Raw genomic sequence first — 16,682 nt, forward strand, 5'->3', positions numbered from 1 at the left:
CCCAGCCGCTGCTCCGCCTTCAGAACTCTGCCCATCTTCAATGCACTTTAATCTTCGCCACAATGTCAGGCTTTGCTCCTCTCCTCGCGTCTGCTTCCTGTACCCCCAAATGAGAGGGGAGAGGGGGGGTATTCTTTGGGAAGTCAGGCATTGAGTCTTGTAAACCGAAGAGCCCAGCAGCCCCTACCCATCGGAGGGAGTTGCGTATGCAGCGCGTTGCTTGAGGAGCCTGTGTGATGCGTGATGGTTGGGAAATGTCTCATACTTTTAGAAGTGGCGCGGGGGCTTTTGTGTGTGGGGGGGGGGGTCTGTAGCAATGGCTTCAAGCAGTGCTGATGTTTAGGTGGTTGTCGAGGGGGCTGGATATGGGCTACATCATTCAGTGGGTCCCAATTAGCTAAGTACTGCGGACCCCTTGTTTTTCAAATGCCAAGCCAAGGACCCCCTACGTTTGAAAATTTTGTTATCTCTATGGTAGTTACCTGTGCGAAGCAATTTTTTTGGGAGAAAATAAGGGGTAGCCTCTAATAAGCAAAGGATTTTAGGTATACTAACAAACAGACCACAAAAAGTGTGATATTACCATGCAAAAATGACAATGATTTAGTTAGGAATATAAAGACGAATTTAATTTTACTAACATCTAGTTTACAATTGAACAAATTATAACCTGTCTAGCAGCTACTAAACCTAAATGTGATGGGAGAAATCATGCCTCTTTTTGTCCCGAACAATCCCTTCAACATCCGGTTCCATATTTCCCACTTTTAATCTCAAATCTGGATCAACATCGAGCCAATTTCTATGCTCTTTTTCATATAAAAAAATGTCGAAAATGTTTGTTCACAAAGATATGTGGAACAAAAGGAAACTAGATGTTTCAAAGCTTTTTCACCTAACTTCTTATAATCAGGAAAAACCGTCACCCAGAATTGATCCAGTCTATATTCTTTGAAAAATGATTTCAATGAACCATCACAAGTCACATCAATAAGTGCATCTCGCTCTTCCACAGATAGAGTTGTTAGTTGTACATCACCACATTCAAAAGGATTCCTTCTCCATGAGTTTTCAGGATTAGGTGCAGGGAAGTAATCTCTGAAGCTAGTCGCTAAATCGCGCAGGTGCTTTCGCACATGATGTCACCGTCGAAGCAAACAGAGCGTGGGAGATGGCATATTTTCTTTTATTAAAATGTGGACCTTGCAGAGCTAATATGTGAATGGTGCCACGGACCCCCTGGGTGGGTTACATGGACCCCCTGAGGTCCGTGGACCACCAATTGGGAACCACTGGTCTACATAGTTGCCGTTGCTCAATCTGTAGAGTAGCTATTCCCCGTCCCAGCACCACCACCCCCTTTAGCAGGTCTTTCACGTTGCTGTTGGGAAAAAAAATCCTCCCTGCACCCCACCCCGCTGATGGCCTTCTTTAAATATTAATCACGTGCATAGTGGTTTCAACTGTTTAAAGCGCTTCACATGCATTCTTTTAATTCTTAAAAGACTCTTGTGCCATTTCCCATTTCCCATAGTGCAGATGGGGGCACTGTGGCTGGTAGAAAGTGCCTTGCTTAAAGCGACCCAGTGAGCTCATGGCAGCGCCCTAACTATGAAAAACAAATAGGGAACCCCAAAATGGACAAGCAAAAATGTGGGGGGGGACTCCAGTGGGGTAAATGAAAGAAAACCAGTGGTGGGCAAATTGTGGCCCTCCAGATGTTTTGGCCTACAAGTCCCATCAGTCCTCGTCATTGGCTATGTTGGCTATGGCTGGTGGGAGTTGTGGGACAAAACAGCTGGAAGACCACAACTTGCCTGCATCTGTATGAAATCCAACATGTTTCAGACCGTACTGGTTTGGTCTGAAATACATCAGTCTAAAATAAATATTTACCTGCCCCTTTCCTTTGTCCATTGTTTCCTTCCCCCCCTTCCATTGCCACCCTAACTATATTAAAAGGTGGTGAAGGGAAAGACTCCCCAATCTACGTTAAGGTGCCTGGCGAAACTAGCTTAGCTATATGCCCATGCTTCAAAAACATATTGCTGAAATTTCACATTTCTCTCAGAAGCGTTGCTTTTTCTATTCCTTACAGTGTTCATAAATGTGACTGCATAGTCACGTTCATGAACAAAGTTGGAGCTCACTGGTGTCAGGCTGGCCTTTTAGAATCTTTTTTGATATTTTAGTCGCTCAGATGTTATTTTTAAGTAAAATATGTATTGATGAAACTTAAAGGGTAGACTGCAACCCCATTTCATATGTGGACTGCCAATTTAAAGGACTGGATTTGTAATTACTATATTTAACAGAGCCCCTGTTGTGCCGTTGGCTGCCTCCAAACCATGTGATGCTGTTTTACAGGCAAGCTAGGCAGTGCGTGTGAAGCTAGAGCACCCATGGTGAATGAAGCCGTTGTAGCCCCATCCTGCAAAAATGGGTCAAAAGCTTTACTGTCGCTTCATTTAATCTTGCTTGGAAATCCTGTCCCCGAAATGGGCCTCCAGGGAGGTGCTGGGGTACTATGAAAGTTCACAGGAAAAGGGTTTGAAGACCTAACTAAAAAAATGAAATTCTGATAACTCCTGTCCTTCCAAACAATCAGGGACTTTCCCCTGCCTGTCCCTTGACACTGGTCTTTGCCCCTCACCTTCAATTCCCTGACTTTCCATATTCCAGTACTTACCTGGAGTATGTGCGTGTGTGCATGTGTTCAGTTGTACACCCCTGTCTCCTTTCCCTTCCCTCAATTTCATTGTATTTCTCCTAGGCTTAATGAGCATTTTTTTTAAAGCCCCAAGGCATCTTGAATATTTATAGCATGCACAAATACTTCTTTGCATGTTAATTTGATTTCTAGCGAATAATTCAAGAGCAGACAGTCAGGCCTAGCACCTGTGCTGGGCTAAGAAGGGCTTTTGAGGGAGTTGATAGCACGCCTCATGAAGCTGAGCAAGACCTTCATTGCTGCATTATTCCTGTGGGTGGGAGCCAGCCCAACAGACAGGGCTGGCTGAGCTCATTTGTTTGCTTCCTCTGAGACCTGCTGAGGAAGCCTGGCCAGAAAAGAAACTTGGGGGTGGGGGTGGGGGTTGAATTTGTCCTTCACAACCTGGTGAGTCAAAATTTGAAATTTCATTTTTTAAAAAAATAGGGAGGACACTGCGCTGAGAAGTGCTATCTCTTATGCAGCAAATATTTGAATATATTAATTTCCCACCTGTGAATCTTTGCACAGATTATGAGTTTTGTACTGCTGTGCTAATGTGTGTGGTACAACAAATCCATACTATGTATTAAGTTTGCGCCTGAAGCATATTGGGTACGGCTAGTCAAGAAAATGTTCTCAAGAGAAAGAAACAGATAACTTGAGAATATCTTGGGGAAATGCTATAATCCAGCAGAAACCATTGGTCCTGAATTTCAAGTAGGTGGGACTGGGCCATTCGTAAGTACAATAGGAACAGAAGTTCTTCTTGTAGTCAGGAACTGATGATTTGTGGATCACTTGCAAAGTTGTTAGATCTTCTCCTCACACAGAGGCTTCCCTTCCAGATTTGACAGCATGTCCACCAGCTGCACTGTTTGTGTCCGCGGATACCCCACTGACTTGCCACCAGAGCGGGTGGCTGACAAACTGATGATCCATTTTCTGCGAGCACGCAATGGCGGTGGAGAAATTGTCAACATTGAATTTGCACCAGAGTTCCCAGACTATGCTATGATCACCTTTGAGGATGCAACAGGTCATTAGATAAGCAGCAAAAATATTTGGTGTAATGGTGATGGTGGGTGGGGACTGGTAGCTTTGGGCTGCACAGGGAAGGTGATTTAGACTGGGTTGAGACAACATGATAAACAATGGTGGTTTTAATAGTCAACGGTTGGCTATTTGAACCACCATTGGTTATTGTGTTGTGTGGAGGGCACCATTGGTTATTTCCTCAGCCACAGAGTCACAAGGCAAGAGCAGTCAAAGTGTGGCTGCTGTTCTAGTCCAGGATAGATTTTTGGCAGCAATCACTGATGGGATACTAGTGGGAGGACTGAGGTGAAAGAGAGGGCAGGGGATGAATGAGTCAACTCAGCATGGACTAATAGTCAACTCAATGCTGGTCATAATCCACACCATGGTTGATTATTATCATGTTGTGTGGGGAGTACCCCTAGCTAGATAACTGTTGAGTTGATTATTACCCCACCATTGACTATTGTGTGGTCTGAATGCAGTTGTAGTCACTTATTGATAGTCGGTAGTGATAACACCTGTACCATCTGGGGACTGGAATAAACACTGTCACCTGCAATACCATAGAACAGGTTTGCCAACTTTTGGCCCTGCAGATGTTTTCATCTACAACTTCCATCAGTCCTAGCTGGCATAGCCAGTGGTTGAGGGATGGTAGGAATTGTAGGCCAAAATATCTAGATAGCCACAAGTTGCCCACTCCTGCCATAGATAGAGCTCATGAATTTTTTCATGTATTTGAAATCTCGCAAACAGTTCAGGTTTTGCAACATGGAAATTCTAATTCCATATTGGAGAATTCAGAATGTGTCATTTCCCTTCCAAAACTGAAACTTCTTGCTGGAATATTATTGGTGGTTTTGAGAAATTCACAGCACAAATCGGTAGGGCTGGGTAAGCCATGGGCCTCGGATTCAGAAATCAGAATCACAGAAGCCATTTCATGGCAGATCCGCCATTTTCTTGCACAGTGCTAGGCCTCCCATACAGCCTACAACTCCCAGCATCCAGTGCCTGGAAGGGCTGTACTTACCAGGGCCCAGGAGCAGAGGGCATACAGGAAGTAGCTGCCGCCATCACCAGGTCCTCCGTGGGATTGCCCACTTCCCGGGGTGATCGGCCGCTGCTGCCTCAGTCCGGAAGTCTCCATTGACCCTGGAGGGGTCCACATGACGTCCATATGGAGCTACTTCTTGTAATCCCTCTGCTCCATAAAATGGCCTCCGTGATTCAGATTTCCGAATCCGAGACTTGCACAGCCCTACAAATCAGCTTTACTTTTCTTAGCAGCAAAAATGGGATTGAAAGTTGACATCGTTACAGGGAATATTTGGTGTTAAGAGTACAGAGAAAGTTGATGCTAATTTCCAAATCCTCAAACCAGAGCGATTTGCTCTTTTTCCTCTCTTACAAAACATACCCACAAGATAAATTCTGCCCCAGAAATGAAAGTATTGCACAAACTCAAAGATTATATTTTACAAACAGAATTTTGAAATGTGGGGTTTGAGTTGAGAATTTAGGGAAGCCAAGAACTTGAGTGATAATCCAAATACTGAAAGGAGTGAGTGCAGGGGAAATGTGACAAGGTTTTGTTCTGCTTCCAAGGTCTTAAAATAAGGGTGGGGTTAGCTGCTGTCATCTCTTGATTGCTGTTTTTGCTTCTCTCATTCAGTGGTTCAACAGGTACTGAAGGCCAAAAAACATGTCTTGTCTGTCAGTGGGAAAAACTACCCTTTGGAAGTGACTGCAAACGCAACTGAATTGAACCCCAATGAGGTAACAGGATTTGGGGGAACTGGACTTGTTAGATGTGTGCAAAAGAAAACACGAGTTGTACGAACCCCACCCAAACCTCCTGTTGCATGGACATCCATTTTCTGTCACTGGAGATTGTAAACTTAGGAAAAAGGAAGTCCCTTGCCTCACACTGTCCGACCATTTCAGAAATATTATAAACAGTGTGGTTGCTGTTGATGATGATTCATTTTGCACTCCCACACTCTGCAAAGCTTGTGCTGAAATTGTAACAGCCGTGGAAGAGGACAGCCCACAATTGCAGCAGCAGCAGCAAATAGTGCCTTTTTCTCTGTGCTTGGTTTGCTGAATTATTTATCAGTCTTAGCCTGAAATCCTGTACCCCCTAACCTGAGAGAAACCCCTCTGAACCCAGCAAGGGCAGTTGTGATCCTTTGACTGAACAATGTATTACTTTCAGTTATGGGGTATAAATGTGCAAGAAGAACACTGTTCATAATGAATTATGCAATTTAAAAAAAATATCTGCACATAGTGCAGAAGTTTCTGCAGCATTTGGAGTGGACACAGAACTGCCTTCATAAAACCATGGAGGGAATATTTTCAGGATCTAAGTGGGAAGGACTTGTGGCTGAGTCTCTCCCCAGCCAGCCTTGTGCATCTCTGATTATTGTTGATATGAGACAGAAAGCAGAACAACAACTTTTAATGGCAGGGCTCTGTTCTAGGCCATGTAGGTTTCAGTGTAGGCATGGGATAGGCACAGTGTGTTTTTAATGCCATGAGTGGAAATGGCTTTGAAAAGTGTTCGCAGCCAGACCAGCCAGTTAGCGTTAAAGTGTCAAATTGGGCATGGACTATGAGGACCTAGATTTTAATCCCTGCTCAGCCATGAAGCTAATTGAATGCCCTGCCTTGGCCCATTCATGATAACACTGCCTAACCTGCCTTACAGGGTCTTTTGTGAAACTAAATGGGATATCTCTTGTAAGCTGCGCTGAGCTTTTTGGAGGAGGAGGGGCAGAATACAAATGGTACATATAATAACTTGAATCCAAGTTATTTTTGTGAACCGCCCAGAGAGCTTCGGCTATTGGGCGGTATAAAAATGTAATAAATAAATAAATAAATAAATAAATCCATCTTTAGGAATGCAGGGCTGGGTGTGGCATTCTGCAAACAGCTCTAGACACAGAGTGACAACAAAACATCACTTTCAAAAATTTATTTATCTATTTGCAATATTTATATACTGCTCCCTGCCTGAGGATTTTGGATCAGTGAACAAATGAAATAAAATAAAAAGAACAGAATAAAAACATCATTAAAATTACATTTTAAAAGAACAGATGCAGATTAAAACATGTCCAGTCATTCCAGGTAAGCTTCTTGGAACAATAATGTTTTCAGGAGGTGCCAAAAGCAATTATTTTATCTTCATTATTTGGAGTGCTGTCATTTGGAGTGCATCTTAGCCTCTTAGGGCATTTCCAATGCTGCTGAATAACTGCAATTGTATCCTACACATCTAGGATCATGGAGAGGAGCTTCTAGCTTTGAGGATGTGATATTCTAAGTGGCCGAAGCCCTCAAATTCAATTTGGAGAGAAGGTTTCGTGTTTACATTTTCTCCTGCTAAAGAGCTCAATGTTAGCTTGGAGACTGCATCCACTTTTACAGAAAGAAGGTGCTTCCAGACAGAGGGTTCCTATCTCTGCCAATGAGAAGGCATTGTGCAGCTATTATATCCTTTTCTCCTTCCCAGATTTTCTGTGAGAAGAAAAAGAGTGGAAGAAGTGGTGGGAAAACATTGGAGGGTAATGTGTTGAAGAACGCAAGGTCTGGACACACACACACACCCATAAAATTCTGTGAATGAAGCAGGGCAATGATGCAATAAATGCCTTGTTTGGAATCACCCCACCACCATAGGACTTTGTAGGAAGTTACTCAATGCATTCTGAACATGATCAAATACACTCTATGCAGTGGAAATGTAGATCATACAAAGATCTTTTAATGCATGAATATTGATACATAAATCGTACTACACACATATATTTTGAACAGGGGGGCAGTGGTTGCCTTTTCTTCAACAGAGAAGTGGCTGGTTGAAGCATACATACATACATACATACATACATTCATACATACATATTGGAAGAATGAATAATGTAACGTTGTTTGGCTCTGAAATAAGGCAGTGTGAAGACACTTAGCTGGAGTCTGGAATTCTTTCCATTGAATTTTATGAATTGGATTTTTAAGCCTGAAATGTGTACATTGTGAAGGAAAAGGCAACAACAAAATGTGTTTGGTTGAATCCATTTGGTGTGAACAAAGAGTGACAGAAACCCCTGATTCTATCTTCTGTAATGTCAACTGTGGAAACCATGTTCAGTGTCATAGACTCTCAAGGATCATGCCGCCAGCTTTCTGTTGAGTGGCTGCATTGTTGTTGCAGGGTAACTTCCACTACAACAAGGCATGGAAAGCAAGGCGTTTAATTTCCCTCTCCTTTTGTCGCAAATTTTCTTTCTTATTGGAAGTTTCTAAGCTGCTTTGCTGAGAAATGGCTGTAAGCAGATGCATTGAGTGACTTCCTACAAAGGCCTACGGTGGTGGGGTGATTCCAAACAAGGCATTTATTGCATCGTTGCCCTGCTTCATTCACAGAATTTTATGGGGGTGGGTGGGTGGTCCAGACCTTGCCTTCTTCAACCCATTGCCCTCCAATGTAAGCTCTTGTAGCTGTAAGCAGAAACTTGAGGGATAAAGTTTAACATATGTGAGTTCAAATTGCAGCCAAGCGATCTGAATGCTGTTCTGGTGCTGACGCCTTTAGGTTTATCAAGTTGTTGTTTCTTCTCTGTGAGCTGGTACAGGCTATTAACACTTCAGTTTTTAACACAGGCAAGTGCTTTGAGTTCCTGTGTCACATATGTGGTGTGGTTGGCGTCTGAATTCCCAGGTTCAGAGGCCTGTGGGTTTTTGCTGTCAGCTGGTACAGCCCAACAGGAGGGCCCTGCAACTGCCAATGGAAAGCCCAGCTTTCTCCTCTCTGTGTAGTGTAGTGTAGTGGTGAAGAACCTGTGGCCCTCCAAATATTGTTGGACACAAATGCCCATCAGCCTCAGCCAGCATGGCCAATGGCCAAAGATGATGGGAGTTGTGGTCCAACAAAATCTGAAGGGGCACAGGTTCACCACTCTCTTTAGGCTATTTGTCTTATAAGATTTTTTGGAACTGTTTGGAACTTATTTTTAAGGAAAGGGATAGTAAGGAAATATAGAAAATAAATAATCCTGAATAGTTTCTTTAACAAGATGGTGGCTCCTTGGAGGGTAAAAATGGCACATACTAAGCACTGGGCACTCCCTCTGAGAAAGATTTTCTTTAAATAAGCTTTTGAAATAATAACCCCCTTTCCCTCCAGGACAGCTTTGATACCAGAAGTGTGGGAGAAGTGTGTCTTGCAGGGGGGAAAGAAAGGGATCCTCACCCACACACTCCTTTTATTTTAAAAATTAGATCCTCTCTGTCTACATAGCCCCACCATACTGTCAAAGATAAAAATCCACTTTGTTTGTAAGGCAATTCTGTTTTATTTAGACTAATACAGCTGTACGGAGAGAGTCCTACAGACAAAGAACTTCTCCTCTGGCAGTGTGAAAAGCAGGTGTATTTATAAATAGTAGCATCTGAACCAATTAGCAGTTTACAAAGTTCTAAAGCAAAACAAAGACATATCAAAGGAAACTGCTTCATTGTATGTTATCAACAGATGGCCCATAATTCTTCTGGCAATGTCTGATTGACCTGGATGGTCAGTCCTCTTTATCAAGCTAGCTTAATTGTCTTCTATATCAAGAGGTCTTGACAATAAGAAATTCCAGTTAAGCATTTCCTTGGTGATATAGCAGTTTTCTCAATACAGCACATTGAGGCACATACATCATTCCAATCCCATCAAAGAGTTCACTTGCAAGAACCAAACTACATACAGAGGCCTACATACAGAGCAGGTCAATCAAGGCTTTTGGCCTTGTTTCTCAATACCATCCAGTTTGGTCCCTCAGCCAAAATGTCTTTATGGCTATTTTCACAGGTGATGCATCAGTTAGTGACCCTGGACATGGTTCCATTCTAGATGTACCTAACAAGGTTTTACTCTGTCTCCTCAGATCTTTGTGCGCGTCTACATGAAGATTAATTATGGATGCTTCCCGAATGGGAAGAATATCCTGTGCAGTTTGCACAAGCAGTATGAGGACATACACTTCAACTTTAACTCCCAGGAGCTGACCTGCTCTGTCAAAGGATCCTTCACGGAGTTGCAGGCCTTCAGTTCTGAGTTGCTGAGATGCCTCAGGAGCAAGCAAAGCACTAGCTTCATAGCAAATAGAGGGAGCTCTGCAAGAGATGGGACCTCACACCAGGAGGAGGAGGAGGAGGAGGGACCAGTAAGAAACTCTGTGGAGAGCCAACTAGAGCCACTGGGGGACTTTTCCTTGGTGGTAGACTCTGACATTTACCTTTATATGCAGAAGTTCTGCTCTGAGGAATTCAGCAACATTTTGCATCAGCACCAGGTGGATGTGATGGATGTCAGTAGCGACGACATCACCACTCTCTATTTGCGAGCAGCATCTGCTGAGGCTGGCGGGGTGAATGCCCTGCTGTCTGCTCACCTGGCCCTCTCTCAGCTTTCTCAACAGTTGGAAGGTACTCTGCGGAAAGAGAAAATCAGCAAGGGAGATTTGGGGGTTGGTGGTGGCAGAGGGCTGCCAGGGGAGCTGCAGAGATGCTACCCACTGCTGTTATGTCACGAGGATGATGGGCATTTCTATCTCATTGGGAATATGGTGGATGTTTCACAAGCCAAAGAATATGTCCAGGATTTCATCACCGCAAAGAGAAAGGTGCAGGATCATCAGGAAACTGAGGTCCCCCAGTCTGCATACTTGCAGACTCTGATCCATGGCCAGAGTGCTTTGCCAGCCCAGCTTGAGTCCCCTGCAAAATATGCATCAAGGAAACTAAGTGCATTGAGGTCCCACAGCAAAACTGAACACAGACTGGCTGCCAAATTCAACTCAAAGGCGTTTTTTAATCAGGATATCTCACTAATAGGGAAACTCCCTGGGGGCTTGTTTCAAAAAGTTGATCACCTGACTCCAGACAGTGAGCTTCAGGTTTTGGCTGCTGCTACTGAATTGGAGAGCCAGGACAGACAACCCACAGAGTTCCAGAAAGCACCACAAGGGATGCAAGCAGATTTCCCTTTGGCCAGCTCTGACACTACTGTGCCAGGTTCTGAGGGACAGAGAAACTTTGACCTTAAGAGGCCTTCAGCCTCAAGTACCTTCAGATCCTTGAACCTGTTTGACACCACAGGGGCTGTGGATCACAAAGTTTCAGAACCAAGATCTCTCCACAGACGCTCCAGTAGTTTCTTGCTGCATAAACCTCAGAACTGCAGCGAGACCGTGGATGAGCCACTACTAGTGGCCAAGGTCAATGTGGATCATTTGCAGCAGGAGGGCCAAGAAGAAATCCACCATACTGTGCAGAAGGAGATCAGCAAGGAAGTGTTCGCCCAGATGGAGAAAGGTTGGGACGTGGAGTCTCAGAACAACAAAGAAAGTCTCTTGAGCTCCGGTTTGTTTACAGTCCAAACAGATGATAGGGTTCCTTCAGACATGCAAAAGGCAGAGGCCCTCATGATGTCTCCCGATTACATCAATGAGAGCTTCAGCTACTCTGAGCTAGCCATGGAAGGACCGGAGGACGAGGCTCTGACGGATCTGTGTAACTACCTGAAAGTTTGCCATGACCACATTATCGTCAGACGAAACAGGTACAGGCTGGGCCTTGCCTACCCCTGCAAGGTGAAGTTGGAGGTACTGAAAGTGTTCCATTTCTTTTCTGCCCAGAGGGGGACTTCCCTGCCTGAGCGGCTGCTTTCCCATGATATGCAGCAAGGGAAGGTTCAGGATGAGATGTCAAGCACAAAGATCCAGAGGAGACCTCCGCTGCGGAAGGGAAGCAGCAGAGCCTACCTGTCGGACAGCTCACTTTGCCTAGACAGTCTTGCTGGAGAGAACTCATCCTCCCCAGTTCAGAGGTTGCTCAATGTCAGTGGTTTCCAGCCTGCAATGGTGCAGGATTTGCCAAGTGATCGAAAAGCAGAGCAAAGCAAGAACTTTGAGAAAACCACAGACACCAGCAAGCATTTGCAGCCCTGGAAACCACTTGCAGAAGTCAGACGGGGGTTGCCAGACAGATTCCATTTTGTAAGAGACTGCGGAAAAGAGGGATGCAGCCATGAAGCAGAGAGAGGGCCGTGCTCCTTGCCTGCTCTGCCATTGGACATTTCTGCCCCAGTACAGTTGCAGGCGGCAGGCAAGCGCTTTTCCCCAGCTGGAGGAGGTGCTGCTTCAGATTTGGATGGAAGAGCTCCCAGCCCAAGGAGGGAGCCCACGGCTGGAGAATCTGGGCTGTGCCGAAGCACCCCTGCTGCCACATCCATGCATGCCCCCTGCAGCCATACCCTTTGCAGGACACGCTTCTCCACCAGGAGCATTTCCCCACCCTACGGCTGCACCTCCCCTGTCATCGCTGGAACTTTTGCAGCTGTAACCTTATCACAGAGCCTCCCTGGGTATTTCCGAGATCTGACACTTAAACTAACATATGACATTCCTGATGGGGTGCAGCAAGTAAGTACCCAGATGTCCGCTCTATAAACCCCATCCTGTCCACAAATTTGCAGGCTGGAATTCTTCCATTATTTTTTGACCAGGTTAGCTAAATTCTGAAACAGCTGGTTACTTGTGCATTTTGCAGAAACTGTGAGCCCTGCCAGCAATTCCGTTGTTGTTCCATGAGCTGATCTCCTGCTTTGGACATGGACCACACTCACAGTCCCCCTGTCAGCAAGGGACCAGGCAATTTCAGGGGGAAAACCCAAAGAGAATGAAAGGGGTCCTGTGCATCCAAGACTTTGTATATTGTTCTCTAAACAAAAATAGATATTGTATCATGAATGGCAGAAACTTTCAGCATGAATAAATGAAACAGTTGCTTATTTTGCATAATTTATTCTACTCCTATGGGAAGGAGCACACAAGGAGTTGTGTGGGACCAGCTTATCAACACCCCCATTGCACCTTTATTCCCACCTGATTTCAATCAGACATCGCTCATAGCCTATAAGGCTTACATTTGCAGCCTTAAGCAGTATAAAAATATGATCAATAAATAAATACATTCACTTTTAAAAACGTGTTTCTCAATTTTTAAACATGGTGCCTCTATATTTTTATTAAAAACATATCAAGTATCTAATTCCTATGGTTCTTGGTTTTTGATTTATGTTTTTATAGCACTCTTTAGTGTAAAGTATTTGGCAATTGTGAAAAAAACTGGAAGTGATATAGGTTCAGAAGCCTGAATGTGCGGCCAGGCAAAGTTCCTGATGGTCAGTACATATGACTTTATTACCCTATAGAGCTATCTGTCCATCAATATAGCTGCTATATCGTGTCCTATTCCAGAATTGTGTTTGTGTGTGTTTTGCAAATCAAACTTCCTAGCAGTTCACTAGCAAAGATACATTTGAGCAATGAAGTAGAAATCAAAAGCAAAGCTAAGCAGGGTTTCCTGGAGTCTGAGCTTTGATGGGCTGCATAGCCTTTTCTTCCTTCCCTTGACTAGAATAAGCAGAATAAATTATGCAATGTATGTATTTGCTTATTTGCATAATCCTTTGCAAAACATTGCATAACCCAGCTTTTCTTTTTGTAAAATTTTGACATTGCATCAGCGCAAATATTTTCCTGAACTTCACCCATCTGACTGCCCTCTCTCTACTTTGCTTTCTATTCCCCCACCACATTCTTAGTTCTTCAAAAACATTATACTTGCAAACAGAATGAAATGAAGCAGAACAATTGAATATACATGCAAACCTGCCTGATTTGAAGAATTCATTCTGGGCCTTAAATTTGAATTTCCAGGGATTAGGGTCAGCTTTCTGGAGTTTCCATTCTGATCTACCTCCTTCCAGTCCCTCCTGCTCACCCTGCACCAGCTGACCTGGTCATTGACTTACAGCTGATGTCTCCTATTCAGATATTTAAAAACATTCTTCCTCCCAAAGGCTGGTCATCCTCGCCCAGGGCTTCCATATCGAGGAGATCGCTTTGAGGCCTTCCTCCCTGACAACCCAGAGGGACAGCGGTTGATGGTGCTCCTACATAAGGCATTTGAGCGCGGTCTGATCTTCCAAATCCGATCCTGCGGCTCAGGGGAGAAGGTGACTTGGGGATCCATCCCCCACAAGACCTCCATGGAGGGAGGCAAGGACAGGTAAGTGCCCTAACATCAGTATAGTACTGGGCTGCCCAGTGTGGTGTTCGCAGGTGTCCCTGCACCTCCACATACCTCTGTTGATGTCTTGCCTTACCTAGTTAAAAAATAAATAAACCTTGGAACAGCCTTCCCCAATTTGGTGCTGTTCAGATGTTTTAGCCCCAGCTATTTTATCTGTTATTTTGTATTATCTGTTGCTTTGTTTTTGTTTTGTATTTTGTTTATAGAAACACAGAATAGTAGAGTTGGAAGAGGCCTATGAGGCCATCGAGTCCAACATTCTGCTCAATTGAGGAATCCCCCTTAAAGCATACCTAACAGATGGCTGTCCAGGCCTCTTGGATGCCTCTAATGTCGGAGAGCCCACTGCCTCCCTAGGGAATTGGTTCCATTGTCGTACTGCTCTAACAGTCAGGAGGTTTTTCCTGCTGTCCATTCGGAATCTGGCTTCCTGTAACTTGAGCCCATTATTCCGTGTCCTGCACTTTGGGATGATTGAGAAGAGATCCTGGCCCTCCTCTGTGTGACAACCTTTCAAGTATTTGAAGAGTGCTATCATGTCTCCCCTCAATCTTCTCTTCTCCAGGCTAAACATGCCCAGTTGTTTCAGTTTTTCTTCATAGGGCTTTGTTTCCAGACTCCTAATCATCTTTGTTGCCCCCCTCTGAAAATGCTCCAGCTTGTTTGCATCTTTCTTGAAGTGTGGTGCCCAGAACTGGACGCAATACTCAAGATGAGGCCAAACCAGTGCTGAATAGAGGAGAACCAGTACCTCGTGTGATTTGGAAGCTATACTTCTATTAATGCAGCCCAAAATAGCATGTGCTTTTTTTGCAGCCATATCACACTGTTGGATCATATTCAGCTTATGATCTACAACAATCTCAAGATCCTTCTCGCTTGTAGTATTGCTGAGCCAAGTATCCCCCATCTTTGGTTTCTTTTTCCTAGATGTAAAACTTGGCATTTATCCTATTAAATTTCATTCTGTTGTTTTCAGCCCAGCACTCCAGCCTATCAAGGTCACTTTGAAGTTTGCTTCTGGACTGAGCCCTGCAGTACCCCACTTGTTATCGATTCTGTAGCCAACCATGGATCCACCTAATAGTTGTTCCTTCTAGCCCACTATTAGCAAGTTTGTTAATCAGAATATCATGGGGCAGTTTGTCAAAAGTTTTGCTGAAGTCAAGATATATTATGTCCACAGCATTCCCACAGTCCACAAGGGAGGTTACCCAAAAAATGAGATTAGATTAATCTGATAGGATTTGTTCTTCACTTTTTCCAGAACTGCTTTTGGGAGAAGACTGAGCCAAAGTAGGAATTAAGCACTTCAGCCTTTTCTTTGTCATCTGTTATCAATTTGCCATCCTCATTAAGTAGTTGAAACACCTTTTCTTTCTTCTGTCTTTTATTATGCATATACCTGAAGAAAGCTTTTTTATTGCTTTTAGCATCCCTTGCTAGTCTCAGCTCATTCTCAGCTTTAACCTTCCTGACGCCATTTTAGCACTTCTGTGCTACCTGTCTGTACTCTTCTTTTGTAGAATGGCCTTCCTTCCACTTCCTATATGTATCCTTTTTTGTTTTCAGGTCGTCTCTAAGCTTTTTGTAGAGCCACATTGGTTTCTTCTGTTGTCTTATATCTTTTTTCCTTGTTGGAATTGTTTGTAATTGTGCCTTTAAGTTTTCCTTTTTAAAAAAATTCCCTCCCATCTTGGACTCCTTTTCTCATTAGGGCCACTTGCTAAATCAGCATTCCTAAAATCCAGGCTATGTGTATGGCTACATTCAGCATTTGCTTCCTTTAAAATCAAGAACTCAAGTATGACGTGGTCACTTTATCCACTAAGTCATCCCTATTGGTCAGTATCAAGTCAAGGATAGCCGATCCTCTAGTTCCTTCCTCCATTTTCTGTAGGAGAAAGTCATCAGCCACACATGTCAGGAATTTCTTGGAAGGGCCACTTTTGGCAGAAATTGTCTCCCAATAGATATTGGGGTAAATGTTTCCCCATCACTACTATATTGCACTTCCTTGAAACACTGGCAATTTGCTTTTCAAAAGCTTCATCCTCATCTTCTCCTTGATTGGGTGGTCAGTAATAGACTCTGCTTATCATGCTCCTTTTATTCCTTGCCCCATTTATTTTAATCCAGGTGCTCTTGATGGGGCTCCCAGTCTCATCCGCCTGTATTTCCCCCCATAGGATTCAGTTTGAAGCCCTCCTGATGAAGTTCTTCATGCTGTGGCCAAACACATTCTTCCCAGCCCTTGTGAGGGGCAACTCGTCCCTTGCCAGCAGCCCATCTTCCACATAACGTAGCCTGTGGTCCCAGAATCCGAATCTCTCACGTTGGCACCACCTTCGTAGCCCTGGAGTATTTTTCTTTCCCTTTCTATTCCTCTTCCAAGAACTGGGAGGATGGATGAGAAAACTCTGGGTCGCAAAGTTCTTGAGTTTCCTTCCCAGATCTTCAAAGTCTGACGTGATTTCTTCATAGCTCCGCTTGGCAGTATCATTTGTTCCCACGTGGATTAGAAGAAAAGGATGTGTGAGCTTTGGCAATCCTTGTCGCACCTCTAATCTGTCCTCCAGGGAGACAGTATACCTGGTGAGTCCATGGGTCTTTGCAACATACTTGGGTTTCAAGCCCACACATCAGGGAGTCTCCCACAATGACTGCTCTTCTCTTCTCCTTGGTCAACTTACCTTCTGCCTCTTGCTCACTGTTGCATGGGGTGCCCTGTAATTCTTCCTCTGTGGACTGTCCTCCAGTCTCATCCTCCAGCAGC

General features: G+C 44.2%; 1 protein-coding gene across 2 annotated transcripts in view; it reads left to right on the forward strand.

Annotated features, from left to right (window-relative positions):
• The first annotated feature begins 161 nt into the window (after positions 1-161).
• The window catches only part of LOC134402732 (uncharacterized), a 27,799-nt gene continuing 11,278 nt past the window's right edge, over positions 162-16,682 (forward strand). For both annotated transcript variants that reach the window (XR_010025725.1, XM_063132436.1), the window contains exons 1-5: positions 162-246; positions 3,559-3,749; positions 5,427-5,530; positions 9,694-12,231; positions 13,674-13,882. Coding sequence is in view for 1 of the 2 variants with exons in the window: in XM_063132436.1 (XP_062988506.1) it covers positions 3,569-3,749; positions 5,427-5,530; positions 9,694-12,231; positions 13,674-13,882 (3,032 nt within the window). In the remaining variant the exon portion in view is untranslated. The remainder of the gene's footprint in view (positions 247-3,558; positions 3,750-5,426; positions 5,531-9,693; positions 12,232-13,673; positions 13,883-16,682) is intronic.

The sequence above is a fragment of the Elgaria multicarinata genome, chromosome 1, assembly GCF_023053635.1.
Source record: "Elgaria multicarinata webbii isolate HBS135686 ecotype San Diego chromosome 1, rElgMul1.1.pri, whole genome shotgun sequence".
NCBI lineage: Eukaryota > Metazoa > Chordata > Lepidosauria > Squamata > Anguidae > Elgaria > Elgaria multicarinata.